We start from the raw sequence: 26842 nt of genomic DNA, 5'->3' as shown, positions 1-26842 counted from the left end.
ACTCCACTAACCCAGAAATAGTTGAGTTGAGAACAGAAATCGTGCTCCGGCGGCGCGGCGGCAGCAGGAGGCCCCATTAGCCTCCTAAGTGGTGCTTCAGGTTTCAGGTTAAGAACGGACCTCCGGAACGAATTAAGTACTTAACCCGAGGTACCACTGTATTAACTTTTGGAGAAAGGGATGGGGAAGGGCATCAATTGTATTTATATAGTAAGGAATTTTATGCCTTGGGTTGAAATTACCTGGGGCAGCAGAGATGAAGGGAGGCACTCGCTGATCTTGGCCATTGGCCAGGAAACCACAGCCACTGAGAAGCTGCTACCCTGGCCTCCCAGGCAGTGCATAATGGCAAGGGGGAGACTAACCTGGCCCCATCCACCAGCCAGTGAAGATGCAGCTGCTTTCCTCTTTCCCCCCTGCCTTGCCACAAATTCATTTGGACTAGAGGGAATGCACTTAGGAAACTGAATGTACTCATGCTAACTAAACAGAAGACCCTTGAAACTAAGACCCTATAGTGTGTGTTTCTGTACCTCACTCTTCCAAGTAAGACATTAGGGTACATACTAAAGCAACATGGAACCTTTACCTGAGGTAGAGACGCTGCCCACTGGAATTAATTAAGCTGCCTGCCACTTTGCTCCATACCGAAGTGTTTCACTAGAGGTAAGGCGGGCACTCATAAAAGGCACCATGTCCCACTATTTAGAAGAGCTGTGGCGCGGAGCATGCCCCTGTAACCCTATTGGAACCTGCTAGTCTTCTCTGAGAGCCTTTTCTTTGGCAGTGGGGAGAATGGAGTTGCATTTTTCTAAATCCCCAAGAGGCAAGTGCAGAAGTTTTAAAGATTTTAAAAGTGCAGTCTAAGGGCAAATATAGGGACGCGGGTGGCGCAGTGGGTTAAACCACAGAGCCTAGGACTTGCCGATCAGAAGGTCGGCGGTTCGAATCCCCGCGATGGGGTGAGCTCCTGTTGCTTGGTCCCTGCTCCTGCCAACCTAGCAATTCAAAAGCACGTCAAAGTGCAAGTAGATAAATAAGTACCGCTCCGGCGGGAAGGTAAAAGGTGTTTCCGTGCGCTGCTCTGGTTTGCCAGAAGTGGCTTAGTTATGCTGGCCACGATCCGGAAGCTGTACGCCGGCTCCCTTGGCCAACAAAGCGAGATGAGCGCCACAACCCCAGAGTCGGTCACGACTGGACCTAACGGTCAGGGGTCCCCTTACCCTTTACCTTTAAGGGCAAATATCTGTTGTCCTTTTTCCTATGTATAGAGTGGCTTGTGTGTTTTACACACTTATAAACAAATATTTTTCTTGACAGGAACATTTTACCATACAGTTTCTTGCTGAATAGCTTTTAGAGATTAAATTAAGTAATTTTAGGAGAATATAATGAATCAACCCAAAATGTCATTCACATACTTGCGTGATTTTATTTCCTCCAACTCTTTTGTGAGTTTTTCATTCTTCTCTTGAGCTTCATGCAGCCTGCGCTTTAGGTCTCCAATCTCTTCTTGAGCCTCAGATTTTATATCGTTTGCTATGACCACAGCCGTCTGCAAATCAGCTTGGAACTGCCGCCATTCCGCAGACTCCTCCTGAAAATGGAACAGAAAAAGAAATTTCCAGCTTTGGAATGCCATGATATGTGGGATATAAACAGTCTAAATAAAATATAATTAGCAGCAATGGAGTCCAAAGGCACTGCTATAACACACCCGATGCACCTCCACCCCAAACCACGATATATTGAACTGGCTTATATACCCTGAGCCGTCTGTGCAGAGTCTTGATCTCTCTCTCCATATCATGCTTTTGGTCTTGAAGCTTTTTAACAGTATCTGGCAAAACAAAACCAAATATATGAGGTGGAAATTTTTAAAAAGTTATTTACAGGCAAACACTTCAAAGCCCAAAGGAATTTTTTACTGCTTTTAATGTATTCAAAGGGAAGTTCAACGAATTGGTTCTAGAACTCTAGGTTTCTCTCCTACATTTCACAGCTATTAATTAAAAAAACAAAAACAAAAAATAAGCATGGACCTCATAATACGAAGTATGTATGCATAGGAAAAAATGCCAATGAAAAGAGAGGGGTTTCCTGTGAAAAAAAATGATAATGCCACTAACACTTTCTTAAAATTATCTGTGCTGTCCATAAAAAAGCACTACCAACAGAATCTTATTAATGGTTACTCAAAAGTAAATCCCATTGAGTCCAATGGTTCTTACTCCCAGGTGACTTTCCTTTGCTTGTGCTTTCAATAGAAAACAAGTATCTCCACCTTCCTCACCACAGTGCTTTCTTTTTTGAATGTTATCAATCACTAAAAACAATTACTAGACCCAAGCAAACTATTTAAGGGAGATGCACTGCAGAGTCAATGCTGCCTTGCAGCTGCATCAGGTTGCCTTTTTAAAATACCGTGAAACCTGTCACATTAAAAATGCCCCTATAGCCTTGTACTAGCTACACAAAGAGAGTATGCAATTTGACTATGACCAACTTCCGATTTAGTATTTGACTGGCTGTGTACCAGGATTAGTTTTCATTTATCTCTTCATTGCTGGAATCACAAAATCATAGAATTGTAAAGTTGGAAGGGGCCCTGAGGGTCAATTAGTCCAATCCCATGCAATGCAGGAATCTCAATTAAATGCGGTAATCCATGACAGATGGACATCCAATCTCTGCTTAAAGATTCCCAATGAAAGAGAGTCCACAACCTCCCAATAGAGTCTCCACCATTGTTGAACAGTTCTTGCTCTCAGAAAGCTCTTCCTGGTGTTCAGTTGGAATCTCCTGACTTGTAACTTGAAGCCAATGGTTTGAGTCCTACCCTGCAATGCAGGAGCAGAAGAAAGCTTGCTCCATGTGACAGCCCTTTAGATATTTGAAGATTTGAGATATCTGAAGATTTGAGAAATGTGTGATTATAGTAGAAATACTGATGAAGCTGAATACAGGTGATACAAGTAGGACCACCATGCAATGCTCCATGTCCTCATGTGGAGCGCTCTTCTCAGCTATATCCTCTTTACTGAAAATGACACTGCACTTCATTCTACACACACAGAGAGAGATTTTCTGTGCACCTCACCACTTCACTCAACATCCCTGGCCACTAAGCATGCTCAGTCCTCATTGGGCCATTTGGGGTATTTCCCACACCCCCTCAGGATTTTTCTTAAAAGGTTTTCGAACTTACACTAACTCTGATGTTAACACAAGCCTCTTAATACCGGATGCACTTTCAAGAAGGAATCTGATATGAGCACACAGAATTTCTGAAAGGTATATTGCTGATGCTTGGGAAAACATTCCTTCCACAACACTGGAGCAGGCAAGTTGCAAAAATGCAAGGTAGTAGAAACATAAACCATAATAAATTATGCAGTTCAGTTCAGGCTCTTTACAGATCATTATGCTGGCAGTGTTTTTCTCAAACCATCAACACAAGTCTCAAGCTATCCCCCACAAGCCCTTGATGAATCTTAAATTGGTATCTGATTCCAAGCAATATTTTCTTAAATTGTGTGCCAGAGGCATTAATGCTTCTGAATACTGGTTGTTGGAAGCCACAGGAGGGGGAGAGTGCTCTTATGCTCAGGTCTTGCTTGTGAGCTTCCCATCGAGGCAACAGGTGAAAGAAGGATGTTGTACTACATGGACCCCTGGCCTGATCCAACACGGCAATCCTTACAACAAGCAACTTACTTGCAACACACACCAGGTTCAACTTCAGTTATGCTATGAGCACATTAAATCGGAAAGGGATAATGCTTAGGGTTGCATTTCACATTGTGTTATTAATGTGTGTTGCACCATTATACATATTAAAAGCATGCAAAGTGTATGATTAATAATATATTGCATATGCTGCAGCCCTGGTAATTGGGTAATATACAAATATAATGCTGATTTTGAAGGTTAAAGAACACAGCTAACCACAAAGAGAAAATATACTCATTTAAGATTTGCTTTACAAATAGTGGAGAATTGTTTAAAACTTGCCATGCTTTGTTAAAAGTTCAGGATTCCAAGAACACGTGTGTCAGCTTTGAAAACCCAAGTACGCCATCTAGTGTACTGTTGAATGAAAAAGCAAAGGCCCAATTTGGATAATAGTCTCTTCTGCTCCACTGCTGTCCATGAAGATAGAGCTCAAACATTCTTGTTCCATCAGACATCCAAGCAGAAATGTTTCAATGTGCCAAAGGTTGAATATGGCTCTATGCGCTTAGGCCAGAACAAATATGGGAACCACTGTGCAGTCTGGGCTACTCATGTACACACTATTAAAATAAATTCCCAGCTAATATCCTTTGACAGGGGTGCACTCGCTTTTCCCTACTACTTGTAGAAGAGAGACAGGGAAGTATCTAATCTACACCACTGAGCTTCCACTGATAAAAAATCTTAGGGCACCAAAGCCTGAAGTTAAAAAGCAACCACACAACTACAGTGCATGGCAAATCACCACCACCAAATTTATTCTGCCTTTACAGAATTTAGTAGTTTCTTTATTGTATGTCATACCCTTTTGCAGTGGCGTAGCGTGGGTTGTCAGCACCCGGGGCAAGGCAAGTAATTTGCGCCCCCCACTGCACTGTCCCTCCCCCAGATAGTCCCTCGCTCTCTCTCCGCACGGCACGCCTGGCACCCCCCCCCACAGTGGGCGGCGACCCGGCGGCTCAGATCGGATTCGCACAGCCAGCACTGCAGTGAGAGAGAGTGAGTGAGCCAGGTAGGGGCAGAGAGCTGCGACTGCGAGCGTGCGCCCCCCAGATGTTGCGCCCAGTGTGGCCGGCCCCCCCTGCACCCCCCACGCTATGCCACTGCCCTTTGCCACCTTTTTCTTGGGGGGGGGGGGAGGAGGAGAATGTGGATCTCTATCTCCCTTCCAAGCAGGGGGCAGAGAGAGAAACAAGACACCAAGGAGGGGTGTGAGCAAATGTGCCCTCTCCCCCAATATTTCCTGCATGGATGTTTAATCATCTCCAGATTCACTAACAAAATGACCATAGTTTGCATTTTCTGTTTTCTGTGCTCCAATGTTTTCCAGGGCACAAACTGTGCTACTAGTCCCACAAGGTGTCATCCTTCTGCCTTTTCCATAACTACGGGATACAAGCAGCCATTTGATACAGCTTTCAGTTTCTTCCTGGATTACTGACTTCATTTCAAATGAAGTGCTTGTCTACATTATGCGTTTACAGAGAACCAGCAAAGGATCAACCAAATTAGAAGCTGTTCTGCAGTCTTCCCACTGAAAACACAGGAGAATCAGAGTTAAGCAGAAATTGCAACTTCATAGGTCAAGCTGTGCTCCTTTGAAAATCAATTGTTGGGGGGGCGAGGATACAAAGTCCTGTTGAATGAGCAGAATACTGAGTGGGGCTCTTGATATCACTGCTTGTGCCAAATCTACAGGGAACAAGGCACCTCACCTCCAAATGCCGCACCAATTACATTTGTTTTCCCAAAGAAATAAGACGGGTCAAAGTGTAAGAGCAGGTCCCATGCTTATTTCATGAAAGCACTTAAGTTGAAACCCTGTTGTGTAATTGCCCTTATATGGCCTTGCTGTAAGCAGCACTCCTGAAAGAAGAGCTTTGAGAAGGGGAAAGAAAATGAGCCAATCCACCGTTTCATCTTATTTATTGGAAATATTTTTATATTCTGTAAAAAGATTCCAGTGCAGTTTACAGTTGTTGCTTTTCATGCCAATTATATAAAAACAATAAAATGCTTAAACAATCAGTAAAACAGTTCAACAAGTTAAAAGGTCTGTGTGAACAATTGCTGCTGGTTTCTTTAATCTGCTATCTAACCGCAAGCAGTGTGGCCAGAGGAGCTTTCTTGGGGAGGGGCATCACAGGACACCCCCCCTTAAAAAACCTGTCTCCCTTGTTGACACTCACTTCATCCAGTAAGGGTGATATTGAGAGAAGGGCCTTAGATGGCACAAGCTGGTTGAAAAGTGAGCAGCTGTTTCTGGGCCTCAAGTCATTAGTGGTTTTATTGAAGCAAGTACTGGCCCTGGAAATAAGGTTTGGAAGCAAACAGGCAATCAAATATGATGAGGTATGGTCTAAAACAGCTGCCTCTGTTAAAACCCTGTATGTACCCTGCACTTATCCTAGTTTTCAAATCATTTTCTGGAATTCAATCAGGGGACTATCATAGATTACAATGGCCAGATTATTTCTCTTCAGAAATTGTGGCTGGCAAAAGAGATGTAAGGCTTGAGGATGTGGACAAGGTGCTTGGAGAAGTCAGGGCGACCACTTGTGCTCTGGATCCTTGCCCTTCTTGGCAGTAGTAGTAGGGAGGGAACAGCTGGTTGGGCCAGGGAGGTGATAAATGCCTCTTTGCGAGAAGGGGTGGTCTCTGCCTGCTTGAAGGAGGCAGTGGTAAAACCACTCCTTAAGAAACCCTCCCTGGATTTGTAAAATCTAAGCACAGTGGTACCTTGGGTTAAGCACTTAATTCGTTCCGGAGGTCTGTTCTTAACCTGAAACTGTTCTTAACCTGAAGCACCAATTTAGCTAATGGGGGCCTTCTGCTGCTGCTGCGCCGCCGAAGCATGATTTCTGTTCTTATCCTGAAGCAAAGTTCTTAACCTGAGGTACTATTTCTGGGTTAGCGGAGTCTGTAACCTGAAGCGTATGTAACCCGAGGTACCACTGTAATTACTGGCGAGTTGCCAATCTCCCTATGTTGGACAAGGTTCTTGAGTAGGAGTTGTGAACAAGATTCAGGCATTTTGAGAAGAAACCGATTTTCTAGATCTGTTTCAATCAGGATATAAGCCTGGCTTTGACACAGAAACTGCTTTGGGTGCCCTATACGATGACTTCTGTTGGGAGACAGACAGGGGAAATGTGTCCCAATTCATTCTCCTTTATTTCTCAGCAGCTTTCAATACCATTGTCCACAATATCCTTCTGGAGAGATTGTCCGAGTTAGGGGTGGGTGGCACTACTTCACAGTGGTTCCGATCCCACTTGGATGGTTGTTTCCAGAAAGTGATGCTTGGGGAGGGCTGTTCAACCCAGTGGGGTCTGAGCTGAGTAACATCAGCACTGACATGCTACTCCACATTTCCAGGCAACACTGAACACTTGGGTCTCATAGAACGGTTGAACAGTAAAGGTGGACTCTTGTGAGACTGCATGATGGCACAGATGCCAAGCAGATTAATGATAAAAGCAAAGTCTTCTGGATAAAGGCTAGTTACTCCCTGAGCATTGCATCTGAAAAGAAAGGAGGACTATGTATTTTGATATAAACGTGTATATAAAACTGTGTTCATAGAGTCATAGAACTATAGAGTTGGAAGGGACCCCAAGGAACATCCCGTCCATCCCCCTGCAATGCAGAAATCACAACTAAAGAATCCTTTTATTTGTTTGATATGAAAGTTCTTCCAACAGGGAAAATTTCATCAGCAATACCTGACTGGAACATACAAAACATATCTATGTCATTTTAAACTGTGATATTAATGCTGTATTCTTGGTTTTAGATTTTGATTTATGTGGAAATTGTTTTCCATTTGGTTGTGTAATTTTTTTTATGTGGTTTATTTATTGGCTATGACTTTTGTAATTATGTAAATCTTGTCATGTTGTAAGCCACCTTGAGCATTGTTTTTAACTGTGGAAAGGCGGCATACAAATAAAATGATGATGATAATAAATGCTTTTCCAAGTTCTAGAAAACAGCATATGGAAGTGGCAGCTCTCTGTGTGATGGCTCCGCCATCCCTCTGGCAAAAGTGGAATGTGGGAAGCCTACTGCCTGTGTGGTTAGGAGCTTTCAGCTCTCACATCTCTGGCTGCCTTTGAAATCCAGATGACAAAAGTCGAGATGAAGGGAAAGAGGCCAAAGCCACCAATTTGCTCCTTCGGAGCTCAGCACACAGCATCATCCTTTGGGAACTGCAGTGCATGACACAAATTATGCTTAATTTTCCCCCGATGCACTCCCCCTCTCTTCATGATTGATGTGTTTTACTCAACTGTAAGCTATTTTGACGCATTTATTTTTAAAAAAACATAGGTAGAAACTACAACCCAAAAGTGTAACTGAAACAAAAACTACTTACTCTCCAGGTCAGATATAATGAGATTGTCGTGGAGTTTTACCGCTCGATGCTGCTCTACTTCGTCTTCCAATTCAAATATGGTTTCCTTCATATCACTCCTTTCTGTTTCTTTTTCATCCAGATCGGTCCGAAGTTTTTCCAAGGTAATATTCAGGTCCTCAATTTGCTTTTTTGCTTCTTCTTGGAAAGCTCTATATTCATCTTCTATCTGGTTAAAAAACACACACATCATGCACACAAACTCTCATTTTACTTCTGTGAATGCCTTTCCCAAATAACAAAATTAATAGAAACCCACTCAAGTAGCTTTGAGCAGGACTGGTCTGTGTTTCGGGCCAGGGGCTTAAGTCCAGCTCAGAATCCTGCCTGCTCGTGTTAGGCCTTGTTTCTCCCTCCCTCTCTCATAATATTAGGAGCCAATGGGTCATCTTGTTAAAATGAACGGCAGAAGATTCAAGGCAGACAAAAGGAAGTACTTATTCACAAAGTGAACAATTAATCTGCAGAATCTGCTGCCCTAAGGTGTGATGATGGCCCTCATCCTGGAATGCTACAAAGGGGAATTAGACAAATGTATGGATGATAATGCTATCACAATGTCATTATTGTCATGTTGGCTACAGTGAACTCTGTTTATCTAGATTTCATTTCAATCTACATACTTCAACAGTCTCAGTTGCCCTGAGTGATAACCCTGATTGGGATAAGGAGGAATGTGACTTAGTTCTTCTGGACCTCTCAGCAACTTTTACTCCCAAAGACCATGCTACTCTTCTAGAGCACTGTGTTATGGTGGCTCTGCTTCTATCTGCAGGACCGCTACCAGAGAACAGCATGGCTCCCCTTGGCACTTGTGTTGTGAAGACCTGCAGTGTTCCATCTCACCTTCCAGCTCTTTAACATCTATATGAAAACAATTGGGAAAAGTCATCAAGGAATTTGAAGCATGCTCTGGTAGCTTCCTGACTAAACTACAGCAATATGCTGTATACGGGGCTGCCCTTGAAGATTGTTCAGGAGCTGCAGGTGGTGCAGGACACAGCTGCCAGGCCTCTGAGAAACCTATTACGCTGATCTTAAAGAACTGAACCAGCTGCTTTATTTCGACTGAGTCCAATTTAAGGTTCTGATATTTAAAGGCCTACACTGTTTTAGACCTAAGAACCTGAAGGAATGTCTCTCCCAATATTTGATAACCAGGCATTAAGATTGGCAGGGTAGCCCTATTCAAGATAGCATCTATGATTGGGGCACACTATGCAGTGACCTGCAATAGTGCCTTCTGCCTTGTGGTACCCTGGCTGTGAAACTTCCATCCATTACAAGTATGATTTGACGATCTATTGACTGCTATGCACCTCCAAAGTCTCTTTGGCATGAAAAAGAAGGGGGGGAAAGAAAAGTAATATAATGGATATGCTACCCTCCAGGATCAGCAAGAGTACATGCCTCTGGACACCAATTGCTGGAGAACAACTCTGGAAGAGATATTGCCCTCATGCTCTGCTATTAGGCTTCCCAGAGGAGGCATCTGGTTGGCTGTGGGAAACAGGATACTTAACTACAACAGCCTCCTTTGGTTCAATCCAGCTGAAAGGCTTTGCTAAAGTCCTTATGATACCACAAGATGGACAAGTAGCAAAGAAACTCAATCAGGAAAGGTTTAAATAAACCAACTCTGACATTTGGTAGTGCCAAGTAATATATTATAATGTTAATCAGTAAGGATGCTTTAGTGCATGGAGTTAAGGCTTCATACTAGCTTAAGCAAACCTCGCAGCTGTGAAACCTGAGCTGTATCTGAATCTATGAACAGTTGACTGTCTTGTGAATTATGAGAAATGAAGTGACAAATCAGCATAAAACCACCCTCAATGCTGTGTATCAACCAGTCTGCTCATACCAACAATCAACCCCACCCTCACTGCCGATATAAGGGCAAACTAAACATCTAGCATGAAACAGTTTCATGCTACAGAAAACACAGCCCAGGAGTCATGAATTCAATTCTAAGCACAGGGTTTAAGTTTATTAACAGGAATAAAACTAAAGGACTCATGAAAGTAACCATGCAGTCAACATGATCTGGCTAATGTCTAAATCAGCTGCTTGAATTGTCCCCCCACCCCCGCCCTCCCACATGCCTTCACATACTCCCCCAAAGGCTGCAGAGAACACAAGGAGATTTGGAATGTTCTCTTCTTTAATTACATTTTTTAAACATTACCTTTGCAATGGCGTCTTGCAGGCGGTTGGCATCGTTACGCGTATGAGCGAGCTCCTCTTGCAGGCTGCTGGCTAACGTCTCTGCTTTCTCCTTGTCAAGCCTGACACTTTCTAGCAAGTCTTGTATGTCCGATTTGTCACCAGAATTGTGTATGGAATACAGCTCAGCAACTTTCTGCTTCTCATGCTCTAGCTGGGCTTTCAGCCGGTTCATCTCGATCTGGTCACTGGCGACTGTGGCTTTGTACTCATCCAAAGTGGCTGCTAGAGCGGTCTTGCTTTTCTGTTCCGACTCAATAATTCGTTCCATATGGTGATTCCGTTCCTTTAGCGCCCCGATCATCTCCTGAGCTTCCTTGTTATCTTGTTCTGCCATCTTCAAAGTGTTGCTCAGATGCTGCTGGACGCCAAGGAGTTGTTCTCTTTCAAAACGTGCATTCTCTGCAAGGTCCATGTAGCGCTGCTCCAGCTCCATGTAGCGCCCGCTTTTCATGTCTTCGTCAATAACGTAAGATATATGATGCTCGTCTAAAAGGGAGCGAAAGTACTCAATCTGCCGGCTAAAATGTTCCAACTTATCACTCTGCTGGCACAAAGACTCCATAAGAATAACCTTTTCTTCACCAAGCCTTTCGTTCTCACTGTTCAACTCTTGCGTAATCTGCTGCAAGTCTGCAAGTTCCTGTAGAGTGGCTTGAAGTTCCTCAGCTGTGCTATGATGGTTCTCTTCCATCTGGTGTATCCGCTCCGTCAAGCAAGCCACAGATACTTCACTGGCATTGCCACTGCTCCCTTTCCTTGACCTTTCTATGCTTGGGACACCCTCAGACTCTGAAGAGGATGGAGCGTCCAAGGCATCATCACTTGAAGTGAGCGGCTGATAAACTTCACTGCACTCACTGTCCAAGTTATCCATGGAGTTACTGTGCTGATTGTCCATCAAGGTGTTCTCGTCATGACTCAGAAGATCTTCCATTGAACCAGGGGCAGAACCTTCTACTGAGGAAGTGAGGGTACCCCCACCATCACTATGGCTTCCAGCTGTCATTTCTGGGCTCAAAGACTGGTAGCCAAACAGCTTTTCAGAGTTGTCCAGCCTTTGCTCCAGAGAAAACCCCAATGCGTTTAGCCTGTCCTTCAACATCCGATTCTCATTTTTCAACTGGTTGAGCTCCTCCCGGATGGCAGTGTTCTGTTCTTGCAACTGTAATAATGTGGACTCAACGTCAGTTGGCTGGTGGACAACGATGGTTTCTTTCTCCTCAGATTTCTCAACTCCCTCAAACTGATCTTCATTTAGGCCAAGCTGAGCACGCATTTCTCTGAGCTCATTCCTCAGGTGTAAGATCTCTACATCTTTTGTTTTGGCCAAAGTCAAAAGATCTTTTACTTTTGCTTCCAGAACAGATTTGTCACTGATCTGATTGTCTGATTTAGACTTGCTCATGCGAATATCAGAGTCCGGGTTAGCACGGCTACGGGAGCGTTTTGCAAGGACTGTATCATTGCTTGTCTGCCCAGCTAGTGGCAATTTTTTGCTTTGGGTCAGCCGCGAACGGTCACGAATTCTTTCTCGAGAAGAGTTGGATTCCTTATTCCCAGCCGAAGTGCTACGCTTTGCTGCAGAAGTTGTACCTGTATTGTTTTAAAAGGTTAGAAAAAATATTAAGCTGGAAAGGAAGGATGTGATTTTATACAAGTCAAGAGGTATCCAGGATCACATGACAATGAAGTCTCATCTACATACTTGGAAATCAATTAGTAGTAACAGACATGTATATACATTCTATAACAGAGGTAATGAAACAGGGATCCAAAAATGTACTTCTAAGGTAATTTAATTTCACTTAATAGATTACAAACTTAGCTAGTTTTAACTAAGGTTTGGCTTCCCTTAACCATGGTTTGTCTGACCACCCTACTCTAGGTACTCATCAAGCTATAAAGGCACAAGCAACTGGAAACAAAACCAACTTTGGGGAAACAAGCCATGGTTTGTGGAATTGTCTGTGGGACAATTCATGGTTAAACAAACCATGGTTTGACAAATGGGGTTGTCGTCTAAAGGGCAGAGAGAACATCTTCAAGGCCAAATGCTTCTTTACCTGTAACAGACTTGGATTTATTCTCCAGGTTGTTCATGGTGGTCCCTGCAGTAGAAGGCGCTGTCGAAGTGCAAGTGCTCTTTTTTCCCTTGACACCGTTGCTCATAGTAACCCCTCCAGCCATCCCAGCTAAAAGATCATCATTGCTCTTTGTCTGGATAAAATTTCAAGGGTGGTTTGACAGAAGGTACAAAGGTCAGAAGCAACTCAAAATTAAGTCACTGTTAAAAAAACAGACTAGTTTCATATATGAAGCTAGAAATAAAAAGCCAAGGATTAATTCACATTTAATACATGATGAATCCATGTATTTAAAAGGGGAGAAAATAATTTTATTTTTTGCATAGGCACAATATAAAATTTAATTGTTAAAAATACTCCAGAACTTTCATTTTGAAGAAAGCAGAATAGGGATTACTCCTATACAGCAACAATTCTGACTCATCCTTGGCAACACCTGCCCCCATGATTGCATGGCAAAGCTTGAGTGCAAATGAGCAATTCATGAAAAGCAGCATCAATTTTTGACACTTTGGTACCACTTTTTCCAGCTACTGTGAGAATGGGAATTGTTGCTGAATGTATCCACGCACAACAGATTCCCAAAGCAGCTTCTGTTATCCGAGCATGAGCCTTAGGGCAGCCTGGAATGACTGCGTGTAAGACAAACCAGGAACAAATTCCTTTCCAATGTCTGAAAGAAGTAGGAATGCCTGTGAACCAAAGGTGTCTTACCAACTCTGAAGGACCAAGTACACTGCCTGGGGTTACTCCTTGATGTGGCATTACTACGGGATTCCTACGCTAACTGCTGTATCAAGGAATCAATTTTATCCAGCCTATTTTGACAAGGTATTGCCTATTCTTCATGGACCACCCACCTCTGGCAGCTGGACACCAAGCCTTGTTCAGAGTCCAGTCATTAATAGAGGTGTGACTGGTTGAGACATGGTGCAGGGCCTTCTCTGCAGTAGCTCCAACATCATGGAACCAACTAATCATTGAGATCTGCTTTAGCCCAACCCTTCAATTATATTACAGTAGTACCTCGGGTTACATACGCTTCAGGTTACACTCTCTGCTAACCCAGAAATAGTAACTCGGGTTAAGAACTTTGCTTCAGGATGAGAACAGAAATCATGCTCCAGTGGTGCAGCGGCAGCAGGAGGACCCATTAGCTAAAGTGGTGCTTCAGGTTAAGAAGAGTTTCAGGTTAAGAACGGACCTCCGGAACCAATTAAGTATGTAACCAGAGGTACTACTGTATTATTATTACTACTAGTACTACTAATACTATTAAACTTACAGATAAAAATAATAACAGCTAAAAACATGGAAAAATAATTAAAAACTATTAAGCATTGATATAATTAAAACTTTACATATACATAAAAATATTCTGAATTCATGGAATAAGTATCAAATTCAGTATTTAATTTGGTCAATATTACATATGAGGTGTTGTTCTGCAATGTTTTGGTTGTGGTTCATGCTTATTTTAATGCCACAGTTGGTTTGCAACGTTTGTGTCAGGTTTTATTTTTAAATGCCATGTTTCTGAATCTGGAAGAAGACATTTTGTCACTAAAAATGTTTTTCATTGGAAACTTTTAAACCAATTCCAGTATAAGCACAATTTTTCATTCTTACATGTGTAATTATGTTTCTTCAGGCACTGCAATCTTTATTATTGCAACCCTTTATCGGCAAGAAGAGGTTTAAGAAAATCTTTGGTTTTGCATTACCAGCAGCTGAGAACACTCACATCTAATCTATTCAGAAAGGCCTCATGATGTTTAAGTACTCAAGAAATTAATGGTTCACAAAGATACAATAGAGCAAATTGCACATCCTTTGATAATTTCTTATTGTGGTTTATCTGGCATAACCAAGAGCTTGTGACAGCAAGACCATACAGGTTGAAACTTCCTGCCAGTTTGCATTTCTACCACACCTAGTAAAAAGGTATGTTAAGTAGATTAATTATAGACATGCTATGTAGGTAACAACTGTGCATTACTGAGCCAAATAGGTCAAGTTGTAAAAACTCTAGCATGATTCAGCCTGGAAAAATCTACACTGAAAAAAAATCAACAACATTAGTCATGCTTCGGGTTTCTAAATGCAGAAACTATTGAATGGACTGAAGAATCTTTCTCCCAGTGCTTTGTACTACAGTCTCTCCCTCCCTCCTGAGATGTACTCCTCCCCATAAGCAGACTAGTGTACAGGGATATTTTTCTGATCTAAATACTTGAAGGGTATAGTAGAAGACAACAGCTGGGAAATCAGACAGGTTGGGACACTAAGGCCTCTCTTGTTTGGGGTTTGGAGTATTTTCCATCTGCCGTACATAAACACAGTATTTTTCCCTACCTTGCCCACAGACTACCTCTAGTCTAGTCTAGATTACCACCTCCACAGCCAGCAGAACAGGTTCCTTCAGTCAAGAACAAACACTACTATTCTACTAAGCGTAAGAAACATCACAGGGCTTTTTCAACACACAGGAAAGGCAGAACTGGCTGAAATGTAATGTAAGTAGAATCAGTAAGCAAAAGAGAGGTTTTTTCACACTGCGGTGGGACTTATTAAAATCATTTTTGAACCACTGGTTCATTATTTTCTATGAGATGCTGCAATCTTTCTCAAAGTCTGGTAATTAGGAATCCTTAAGAGCAACAGATTCTCATCTGTCAAGAAAACACAAGCTCAAATGAGGAAATGTGGAATGATTACTTTGACAGTGGGAAGTATTCTGCCTACTGAATAATTATTCTTCTTTTAAAGAGTCAAACATCACACCTTAACTATGGTTGGTATAATGCCTGAATTGTTAGTCTTTCAATTATCACAACTGGATTTGTGATAAATCCAGCAAACCAAAATCAGAAATGATGGCTTGAAATGGACACCAAATACTGGTGTCCTCTTCTCTCCGCCCCTCCCCCTATTTTGCTATAGGCATCTGAATGTATAAATCCACCTACAGTGGGAACACCTAATTGGATTGTCATCCTTCAGCTATCATAATGACAAAGAGCAAAGATGAATCACCTGTTGATGTAACTTGAAACCATATTATGATCTTAGAAAGAAACTATTTAAACTGACTCTTAAGCGGAAAATATTCTGATGACCATAACTGGCTGAACTAAAAAAAAGGGGGTTATTACTTTCTCAGTAATGCATCATTATCCTTATGTGAGACAGATGGAAAGTGTTATATCAACATTGCAAAGATTCAAGTCAGGTCCTGAGCATAGGGATACTAATGATACAACATCAGTTCATGTTCACCCCTGCACTTTTGCAGTAGGCAACCTATTTAATATATTTATAACCTGCCTTATCATCCATGGTTACAGCTAAACAACAAAACGTATGTTAAAACAGTGAAATGCTGTGCAGTATTCAAAAAGCATCAGGGAGGTTAAAAGTAAGGCCTGGGAAAAGAAAACTACTTTTCACCTGGCACCTGAAACTGCTAAAAGTAGGTGTTGGGCAGCTAGCCCTGAGGAGGGCATTCAAAGGCTGGGATGCCATTAGCTTTGCACCTATGTGCAACATGCTCCTTTTTCATGGGTATCTGTCAGAGTGGAGTAGTAGGCATATTTCTGCTTCTCACTCAAATTGAGGCAACACTAACATAACATAACATAACATGAGCATAACATGGGTATTCAGGTATCATCAGCTGACAGCAATAATATCTTGATCTGTCTGTTTCTGTTCACAAGTCTTGGGAAATAGTCTAGGTTCTAGTTTTGGTCCCACACCTTCACATTCCTTAACTCGGGACAACAGAGAATGGTATGATATGCAAAGAAGAGACTTGTACAGAACTCAACAACATCCTGATTATGCTTGTTAAGTTAATTATAATGTAATATAAAGTAGTATCTGAGCCTTGAATTGTCAAAAAGATTTCAGAGTACTGCAGCTGCATTTTGACTTGGCTCTAGAACTGTGCTGGGTCAGTCTTGAACTCAAGCACACATGGCAACATTTGGATCTCATGCCTCCAGTCTCCCCCCACCCCACCGTTTTGCTCTACATTACCTGGCAGCTCAATTACTTAAGTCTAAAGAAAGAAAACTAATGAGAAAATACCTTCAATAATGATGATGCTGTCCCAGTTTTTGAAAGTTTTGTCACTGCAGATACTGTGGAACTGTTTTCTGGTTTGACTTTTTCCACCGTTTGTATTTTATTTATCCCAGGCACCTTGGGCATTGAACCAACGCTCCGGCTAGCTTTCTTCATTCTTGGCTACCTGTTTGATATGCATTTACAAACGAATCTAGAAATAGAAAAGAATTGTAATAACATTAAGGACAAATACAATCTTTAACAGCATGTTTCATACTCTTTCAAAGTTGCCTTTGCCAACCTGATGCCCTCCAGATGTTTCGGACTACAATTCCCATCAGCCCCAGTGAGGTTTAACAGCCACTACACTACAAGGGAAGGACCTTGCCAATGCCCACTGTCAAGATTAAACTTTTGCTTCATTAACAGTTTATGAACTGAGGTTGTCAGCACAACTATCTTTGCATAATTTCCCAGTAACAATTGTAATAACTTGAAGGGTGCAATTAGCTCAAAATGAGCAACCATTTTGTACCTTTTCAACTAGAAACAGTAGTTTATTCATTGGGAATAAAGCATGGACAGGACAAGTCTGAAGATATTTCATTTACAGTAGTGAGAATAGAATGAAAACCAAGGATTAATAATAAAATGGTACTTAAATGGTAGGCAGTTCTTCAATTAAGTGGTCATAACATAATTTGATGCATAAGATATCTTTAATGCTTGATGGAAATCTTGAAAAAGTTCATGAATTAAATATAATAAAGCAAAAGGGAATTTAAATTACTTGAATATTGCCCATCAATAACGCAATGGGTGAGTACATAAGGACAAAACAGGAAAATGTTATAGGGACTTCAGCTGTTATATCTTTCTTCTATACTATTTATAGGAATCTTACATGCAGTAATATTTTTATCCAAAAGAAGGATCACATTCAATGAAGTCATGCAAAGATAATCTAGAATTCCCTGGCATGGAAACATTTAACATGGCCTTAAACCAACCAGCCCAAAAGAGGCTGTGAGTAGTTCTGCCCCTTTCAATTCCAGGCAGCATGATCCAAGGGTCATTGTCACCAGTGTCCCACAATGGAAGGATGCCGCAGACAACTTCAGTTTTCCATTTACACAGGAGAGAAACAGTTATGGAATTTGCCCAGGCAAAAGCATGCCAACCTCCTCACCTCCATTTCTCCCCCAAGAAGAAGCCCTTAGTGGTTAAGTTTACAATGCTGGAGGCCTCTCTAAGTAAAGAATCTCCTGCTTCCAGGTCTGTCTAGCCAAAGGCTTATAGTTTATTGTCCTCCTCAGGATTAAAGGTCGAGCTCTCTCTCCACTGGCTCTTTCTTGCTCATGCTTTTCTTTGAAGGTCTACCTCTTCCCCCAAGTGCCACAGGGATGGAGCAAAGTGACAAACCCCCCTTAAGGTCAGTAGGTCTCCAGACAGCAGGGTTTGGTCCAGGGCTGTTGCAGCTAGGGGAAATGCTGGCTGGTCACATGTTCCTCTCCCTTGACTAGAGTAACTACTAGATCCTGGGGTCACCCAACCACCTTCCTTGGGATGGCGGTTCGGCTCCCCAAGCTTGTTTACCTAAGCCTAACCCTTTCTTGCTTCTAGCCTCCACCTGGCAGCTTCTCACCTGAATTGGGTATGTGCTCCCCTGCAGTTTGCCCCCACAGCTCCTCTGTGCTGCTTGCCTTCCTCTCCCTGCTCCTCAGCTGTGCTGCCTGAGGTCATTTGCACCAGGCCATGTAGAAAGTCCAGCACTTCCCACAGGCCATGCCCATGTTTGCCCAGATTTCACTGGCTGCCTTTACAACATCTACTGTCTATGTTTTAGATAATAAAACCCACTGGGGGCTGTCAACTGTTCTTTGTTCAGAGACAACACTAAAACTCAACAGCTTTCTCAATCTGCAAATCTCCTTTTAAAGACATCTAAGCTAGTGGTTGTCACTACAGTGGATTCTGATTAACTGAACCAGTATGAAGTGACATATAATAGTTTTAGCTGTTTGTGTGGTTCCTATGTTGGGCGATTACTAATCAAGTTATTGCTGTCATGGTCTACTCACTTATGGAGTGTGTGTGTGTTTATCCAAAGATGTCTTGTGCAAGCAGAAAATCACTCCTGCTTCTGCATTACCAGTCTTGTGCAGGCAGAGAAATTACTCCTGCTTCTGCAGCACCAAATTCCCCTGGTTTCTGAAGCCCTCCCTGCTCCATTCTACAGTTTCAGAGGATCCTTCAACAGTTAGGAACATTGGGGGGGGGCAGCAGCAGAAGGGGGTATCATGCGGGGGAAATGAGCCTGGAAAGTTCCACTATGGGAACACTCAATCTTCTCCATATATCCATTGTGTGTTTTTTTATATTGGAAGTCACCTTCTGACAGTATGGCCCTAAAAGGCAGTCTAGAAATCTCTTAAAACAAACAAACAGAGATGGAAAGCAACGGTCAGAAATACCAACAGTCTTATTAGTGTTAAGGAATGATAACCAGTAGTCTGAAGCTCCCCCGCACCCCGGCCCTTTCTTACTTGGAAAGTATCTGAAAAAACATTAAAAACAGTAACTTTCAATGAAATGGTTACTTTTTATATGCCAAAAATGGCAGCCACAAAGCCAAGGCACATAACAGAAGTATTTCTACAACATTTGGAGAGAGAAACTTGCACCTTCCAACTCCACAGCAATGACTTCTTAGCAAATGCAACTCCAAATTAAATATCAAATATCACTTCCGCCTCTTTGTGCATAACTTGAAATTACTAGATCTCGTTGTCTGAAATCTAAAGTCTTCCCAAGTTATTTAAAGCAAATGGTGTAATAGGACACAAATATTTCATGACCAGGTAGCAACCTAAAAATATGCATGTGTACTTGGAATTAAATGTCATTGAATTAAACATGATTAACTAAAAACATTTTTGTTTAGACAAGCCTACCCAGATGTTTAGAAAGTTGATGCGAGTTTTAATTTAATTTTAGTCTGTTGTTATTTTAGCTTTTCAAAAGTTTCAAATTATTGTGTTAATTTTTCTTATTGATAATCTTATTGTTTTATCAATTTTGTAAACTGTTTTGAAGGTTTTTTAAAACAATCAAGCAGTGCATAAATTTTATGAAACAAACAATAAATAAAATAAACATATATATAAGTATCTAAAAAAAGAATAGTTTCTTCTACAAAAGTAAAGTAGGATAAGCTTCCTATGTAGGATTTCAATATCTGAGTTTAAAAGAAAAGGTAAAGGTACCCCTGACTATTAAGTCCAGTCACGGACAACCCTGGGGTTACGAGCTCATCTCGCTCTATAGGCCGAGGGAGCTGGCGTTTGTCTGCAGACAGCTTCCAGGTCATGTGGCCAGCATGACTAAGCCGCTCCTGGCGAACCAGAGCAGCACACGGAAACGCCGTTTACCTTCCCGCCAGAGTGGTACCTATTTATCTACTTGCACTTGATGTGCTTTCGAACTGCTAGGTGGGCAGGCGCTGGGACCGAAAAACGGGAGCTCACACCGTCGCAGGGATTCGAACTGCCAACCTTCTGATTGGCAAGCCCTAGGCTCTGTGGTTTAGACCACAGTGCCACCCGCGTCCCGAGTTTAAAAGTAGCACCTTTTAAAAGGTGAAAGACTATATGTTAATTCTATCACGCATTACAATTTTAGTAGGATAGTCACTGAATATCTGCAAGTAGATATAGCACATCTTTTAAATAATGTTTGGGTTAAGCAATAAGTCTGCTTTTCATTAGTATTTAAATACAAGCCAAGATATCTTAAGAATGCTAATTCCTAGGCCTAAAACATTGTGTAAGATAGCTTTCCAGTGGCTAATAGTGCAATCTGATACACGTCTACTCAGAAACAAGACTTACTGAGCTCAGCAGAGTATACTCCCAGGTAATAGTGTATAGGATTGGAGCCTAAGAGTTGAATACTCTTCAACTAGAAAATGCAAATAACTGTATCCTTGAACTTAAAGTTGTAACATAAATATTGAGATTCTAATATATGTATCAACATCAAGCGTTTTATCAATGAAATCACGGGGAGCTTATGATCATAATGAATGATCATAATGAATAATCGAATACAATACTCATATTCGCACAATGTTTGCATGATGCTTTTAGGTCAAAGGAGGAAAATGACTAGAATCAAAAGAAATAAACATCTAGTTCACATGCCCAAGAATGCTCTTTGGTTTTGTATTACTGAGCATGTCCAAGGGAAAGTGTACCTATACCTATACCTATACCTATACCTATACCATCTCCACCTCCACCGGGTGCATTCCATACCGACATTAGTTTATCAGTTTTCTCAGAGGGTCTTGTAGGGAATTGTGTTGAACTAGGCAACTTCAAGACAGACTTTTATAAGGAAGAATTTAAGACCTTACAAAGAAAGATAAAATTACCAACATTTTAGTTAAGCAGATGTGTATTCCTTTCACATCTCTCTTTTTTAACATTTAATTATTAAATGCAAAACTCTTTTAGCTACTGGGCTTTCTTGAAAGTCACATGCATAATCCACTTGAAAATTTCTGAAGGTTGTTCTAGCCCTTAGTAATGTGAGACAAACTTATTTTTAAGAAGTAAAAAAGAAAAAGATGAGCCTAAATGCCAATGTGGGTCTGTGGTGTGACTGCTATTTTTCAAGTTTTTCTCTTTCCATTCTGAGGTCAATCACTTAGATACAAGACATATCACGGGCCTTGTTCAATCCATGTCACTATGGCTTTAGTCACATTTCAGAAAGCTCACATATTATAGTTGAGAAGCCTACTGTTAAAAAGCTTCAGAATCCTTGTCCTAGACAAAGATATATAGACGTCTAATGATTTTGATAATTAAGTGCTACTCTTAAAGTGATTAACATGCTTTTCACAGGGAAATAATGGAATCAATGTATCTGGGACATGTAAATGAGTGCATAAGTAAAGGATAGATTTTAATTATTTATTACTAGTTTCTTATGTAATAATATGGCACAGAGCAGAACTAATGATGCCAGAAGAGGAGAATGATAAATGTTTTGCAGTAGGTAATAAATGTAACTAACTAATTCTGGAAGCACATTTCCTTTTATTCTCACTCAAGCACCAATTACTCTTAGTTTTTTAATTTCCTTTACGTAAAGAAACAAAGCATGATTCTGCAGTTACAAATAAATCAGGTCAGGGTGTTTGTTTTTAATTATGCTTCCCAAGCACCAAAGTATTTCCTTCATCATCTGAGGCAACAAGCTCAGAATCAGTAAGCAAAATGCATACATGTTCTCAAATGCATGAACTTTGTACTCTGTACTACTTGACCATCATTCCACTTCATTTCCGTAATTCCACAAAGGATCATAATTCACATTGCACTGGTAGAATATTAAGATTCTCTGTGTTAATATTGTCTTCAAACATGAATGCATCAGGCCCAACACATGGATTGCATTCCATCAGTTACAAATATGATTGTCAAAAGCAACACAACCTATCTACCTATCTGGCTCTCTCCATGTCCATATCTTCAGGTCAACAGAAGCGCAATAGATGCTCAAAAAGCTCTACAATGTGCCCACATAGTCACAGTTGACTTGGAACAGTTATTCCTCAGCAACTATTAAACCTTGGTTGGTGGTTCAAATCCCCGCGACAGGGTGAGCTCCCGTTGCTCAGTCCCAGCTCCTGCCAACCTAGCAGTTCGAAAGCATGCCAAAGTGCAAGTACAGTCATACCTCGGGTTAAATATGCTTCGGGATGAATATTTCCGGGTTGAGGTCTGCGGTGACCCGGAAGTAACGGAGCGCGTTACTTCCGGGTTTCACCACTTGCACATGCACAGACGCTCAAAATGACGTCACGCACATGCACAGAAGCGGCGACTCGCGACACGTGGACGCGGGTTGCATTCGCTTCAGGGTGCAAACGGGGCTCCGGAACAGATCCTGTTCGCATCCAGAGGTACCACTGTAGATAAATAGGTACCGCTCCAGCAGGAAGGTAAACGGCGTTTCCATGCGCTGCTCTGGTTTCGCCAGAAGTGGCTTAGTCATGCTGGCCACATGACCCGGAAAAACTGTCTGTGGACAAACACCAGCACCCTCGGCCTATAGAGCGAGATGAGCACCACAACCCTGGTCGGACTTAACTGTCAGGGGTCCTTTACCTTTTACCTTTTTGAAGCTGAAATACATCAATTACATCTTCATCATTACAATTTACAAAATGGGACACTTAAATCTCATCAGGATATCAATGGCTTTACCATTAACCTGATACTTGATCAGTTCACCAATTAAAGACATTTTATGGATGCTGCATTGCAATCTGCGTCCCAGCCGTTCAAAAAAATTACCTTATATTGGAAGAGCACTGAGTCATATGCCTCTAAGCTGCTATCCAGGGACACCACATGTTTCAGAACCCATAGCCAAAGCACCCTACTCATGCCTCAGACAAGGATTCACAACAGGTATCCTTGAATCTATAATATCCACACAAGCTGCTTTCTGCAAAGTGCAGAAGAAATATATTTCCCTTTTATTTATTTATTTATTTTAAATCTTATCTGAACTGAAGTACAGAAAAGAAGAAAAACGTTACTCAGAAGGAGTTTGTGGACACTTAGTTAACCTTCTGTTTAGCCTCTTTGTTGACCATGTGTAATTGTTACAAGTGTAACATTCAGCAGAGTATTCCTCACAAACTTTCAGGAATCCTCCAATGAAATCACCTAAAGGATTCCATCTTAACTAAAGTGTTAGGGGAAAGAGAATACAAGACAGGTTTAAAACAGTCAATTTTTTAAATGCAAAAAACAGAAACCAACTGTTAGCAACAGCTGAAATGCTTATTTAATTTGCAAACACTTTATGTCTGTGGTGCACTTAGGGAAGCCATTTTCATTAGCCAGTCTCTATCTATTCTATCATGAGAAGAAAAAACTGCAGCCACTGCTCAATTAGGGGATGGGGAAAGAATTTGAATGCTGTGATGCGAGCTGGTATTAAGACGGGTTCCCAACACCTAGCACTGGTTTTGTTGCACTGTGCTCACTTATATACAGCCACTTGCCTGCCAACCTGTGTAAGATTATTAAGCATGGATCTTTAATAAAAGTTGCTTTCAAATTTTTATTTTAGACCACCAATGGCAAACAAATAGGGGAGGTTGTATTTCATGGCAAACAGTAATGTACCCATTCAACAGTGGGACTTTAACTGGGTGGAAATATGACTATGTAAAACTACCCAATTTGGTTTTTACTGAATCTATAACCTGGTTCAGATGCAACATTAAACCAAGGGGACAGAACTTCCAGGCCACAGCCCTAATTAGGACAATCAAACCTCCTCATTTGGCCCGTAAAGCTGTTTCTTGCAAGCCATGCCCACCTGCCGTACACCTCATGGTGATGTCAAGTGTGGGGAAGGCAAAGGAGGGGCTTGGACAAAGAAGCTTTGTAGCTGAATGGCAGTGCCTGTAAAACACCCTGTGTAGCACTTTCCAAGTGCCAACAACCAGCTGATTACAGATGCTTGGGAAGCCTTGTGTGCAGTGTCTGAATATCAGACACTGGGGACAAGTGCAATGCTGAACCAGAGAGACCTTTTGTTTTGCCTAAGAGATGTTGTTCATAATATAAACTCAGACATGAACTCACTGAGTAACCTTAAGAAAGGCATTCTTAGCCTCATCTCCACCTTTGCAATGCAGGAATATTTTTCAACATTGCAAGGCAGAGATTACTGAAACAGGGTGCAAAAAGCACTGGTGCTCAGTTATGAAAATCAGGGTTATGAGTTCATATTACTGGGATCACTGCTGCATTATGACTTTTATTGTTGTAGATGTCAATCAATATTTTAATTTGTTTACAGTTCTTGTATTAGTGTGTACGTCTCCTTGTGACACCATATAAAAGGTGGCATAACAGGCTTAAATTTATAACAAAACAAACAAACAAAACACTTTGAAGTGAACAGCGAAAAGTAGTACCATAATGTATATTATTCATTAATTATAGTTACTATTTCCTAAGTACCTTCTCAGCCAAATGGCACTCAATACTATGATAATCTTTCTAAAACCGTAATAAACTGCCACAAACAGCATAGCAGTAAAAGAGGAGCAGGTGGTGGTTAAATATTATTTATCTGATCATCTTAGTTCTAGTGCTTGCTCAAACTGGATCCAATATCTCAAACCTCTTACGGTTTGGAGTATCACTTATATTTATATAATTTATACTCAACTTTTCCACACAAATCTGTAAAAGCAGCTCATAAATTTCAAAAATAAAATAGATTTTATAGTGTATTTTAATTGCTTCTTTCATTTCTTATTTATTGTATCACAAATTGAATTCCATAGAGTTCACACTGTAATACAAAAAAACCTACAATATATACAAACAATATGACTATTTAATGTAATGGATGTCCTGTGCAGTATCTAGCCATCTGCCACAGAACCAGACATAGCTGAAAGATCACAGCTAGGGAACCCCTGTGCTATATATGGTCTTAGCTCAGCCTCCCCCCAACCTGGGGCTTCCAATTCCCATCACCACTGACCAGGCAGGTTGCTGATGGCAGCCCTACAACAGATGGAAAAAATCACCAGGAGGCTGAAGGCAGCTGCTCTGTTGACAACAATATCAAGTGCTCTATATAGGTACTGAAGACACACCTCTTTACCTTGGCCTTTAACACTTGAGAGAGATATTTTGAGAAGTCACTTTAGTTCTGTAATCTTTAAAAGTTGTTTTAAACTATCTTCCATACATTTTTAAATAGCTGTAAACCAACCAGAGGCCTTAGGGTGAAGGGGGAGTAAATTATGATGAGGATAAGAAGAGATCCAGTGTGGTGCAGTGGTTATAGTGTCAGACTAAGATCTAGAAGACCTGGCTTCAAATCCCCACTTGACCACTAAGCTCACCTTGGGCCAGCCATTCACTCTCAACCCAACCGACCTCACAGGGTTGTTGTGAGGTTAAAAGGGGGGGGGGGGTGAACCATGTACACCACCTTGATATCCTGGGGTGGGGGAGAAGGTGGGGTGTAAATGTAGCAAATAAATAATAAAAGCCTACTCAGCTTTCCAAACGTTACTGAAAGCATGTGGAAAAAGCACTGTAGGTGTTTTGGGCAGGAGCAGAAGAGGGAAATGTCCGTACCCGTAGCCAGGGACTGGGGATGGGAGCTGATGCTAATCCCATATACACTACCGTGAACTCCTTGGGAGAAATGTGGGAAAGACATGTAACAAGCAACAACAATAATCATAGTCACCATACCCCGCCTTTCTACAGAGGGTCGAGGCGGCTTACGAAGGATGGAGAAATGACATGTAAATAGGAGTAACTGGAGGGGGGGGGGAGAGACATCGTGTGAGGAAAGACCGGAGGCGGAACACGGGGGTGGGGAAGAGCACAAACAAGACCCCTGAGGGGGCGGAGGGCGGACCCCGCGCCAGGCCTGGGCGGCCAAGACAACGGCGGCGACCCTCCGCCCCGCCTCAGAGGAGGGAGCTCGTTCTTGGGGGGTGAGGGGGGGCGTTTCCGTTCCCTTTCCCTTCGCCGCCCCCCAACTCTGAACCCCGCTCGGTCCTTACCGGACAGCGCCGCTTATTCCTCCTTCTTTCTCACTGGGGGGGGGGGGGGGAGGCCGGGCCCGGTAAGGAGGGAAGAGGACGCGCTTCTCCAAGCGGCGTCGGCGTCAGCGACGACAACAACCGCCGGAGCTGCAATTACCCCTCTTCCCTCAGAGTGCTTGAGCGCCGTACAGCGCAGGCGCCGAGCTGGAGACAGCACCGCGCAGGCGTGAAAGTTTCGGGAACGCCGAGAGGCACATCGGGCACGGCGGCTGACGAGCGAGCCAGAGAGTCATGCGCGGCTCCGCTTCGGTTGCCTTCCTCCCTCTCTCTGATTATTCCCCCGCCCCACCCCTCCGCGCGCGTCGCAGGGCGGGAAGCTGCGAGGGGGCTCCTGAACGGCGGGGAGGGGGCCTTTGAAAAAGGCGGGAAACCCCCCGAGGGGAGGGAGGTGGAAAACGACCAAAAAGAGAAAAGCAAACTGAACCTCAGAGATGAAAATGCGCGATAAAGCAAAGGCGTCTTTATAACATGGTCCCAGTCATGTATACCTGCTATATTTCCAATAATGAGAGGGAATTCTTAACCTTATACAGTATTCACGTTATTGAACTCTTCTCCCCTCCAAAAAAATTCCTGAGCTCCGCTTTGCCTTTTTTTGTTTAGCTGTTGAGCTCTGTTTTTGAGGGCCGCTGG

At 42.2% G+C, this 26842-nt stretch overlaps 1 protein-coding gene across 1 annotated transcript in view; it reads right to left on the bottom strand.

The window, feature by feature from the left end:
* Positions 1–26494, bottom strand: part of SPECC1L (sperm antigen with calponin homology and coiled-coil domains 1 like) — a 51699-nt gene extending 25205 nt beyond the window's left edge. Inside the window, exons 1-7 of the mRNA XM_083417595.1 lie at positions 26168–26494; positions 16558–16747; positions 12445–12598; positions 10341–11974; positions 8114–8321; positions 1767–1840; positions 1422–1597 (exon numbers count right to left, since the gene is read on the bottom strand). Of these exons, the coding sequence (XP_083273721.1) occupies positions 1422–1597; positions 1767–1840; positions 8114–8321; positions 10341–11974; positions 12445–12598; positions 16558–16710 (2399 nt within the window). The 5' untranslated portion in view covers positions 16711–16747; positions 26168–26494. The remainder of the gene's footprint in view (positions 1–1421; positions 1598–1766; positions 1841–8113; positions 8322–10340; positions 11975–12444; positions 12599–16557; positions 16748–26167) is intronic.
* Positions 26495–26842: the final 348 nt, after the last annotated feature.

The sequence above is a fragment of the Podarcis tiliguerta genome (assembly GCF_965153285.1).
Source record: "Podarcis tiliguerta genome assembly, chromosome: 16".
NCBI classification, from domain to species: Eukaryota; Metazoa; Chordata; class Lepidosauria; order Squamata; family Lacertidae; genus Podarcis; species Podarcis tiliguerta.
The sequence above is the reverse complement of the archived record's forward strand: the minus strand, read 5'-3'. Positions and strand labels throughout refer to the sequence as shown.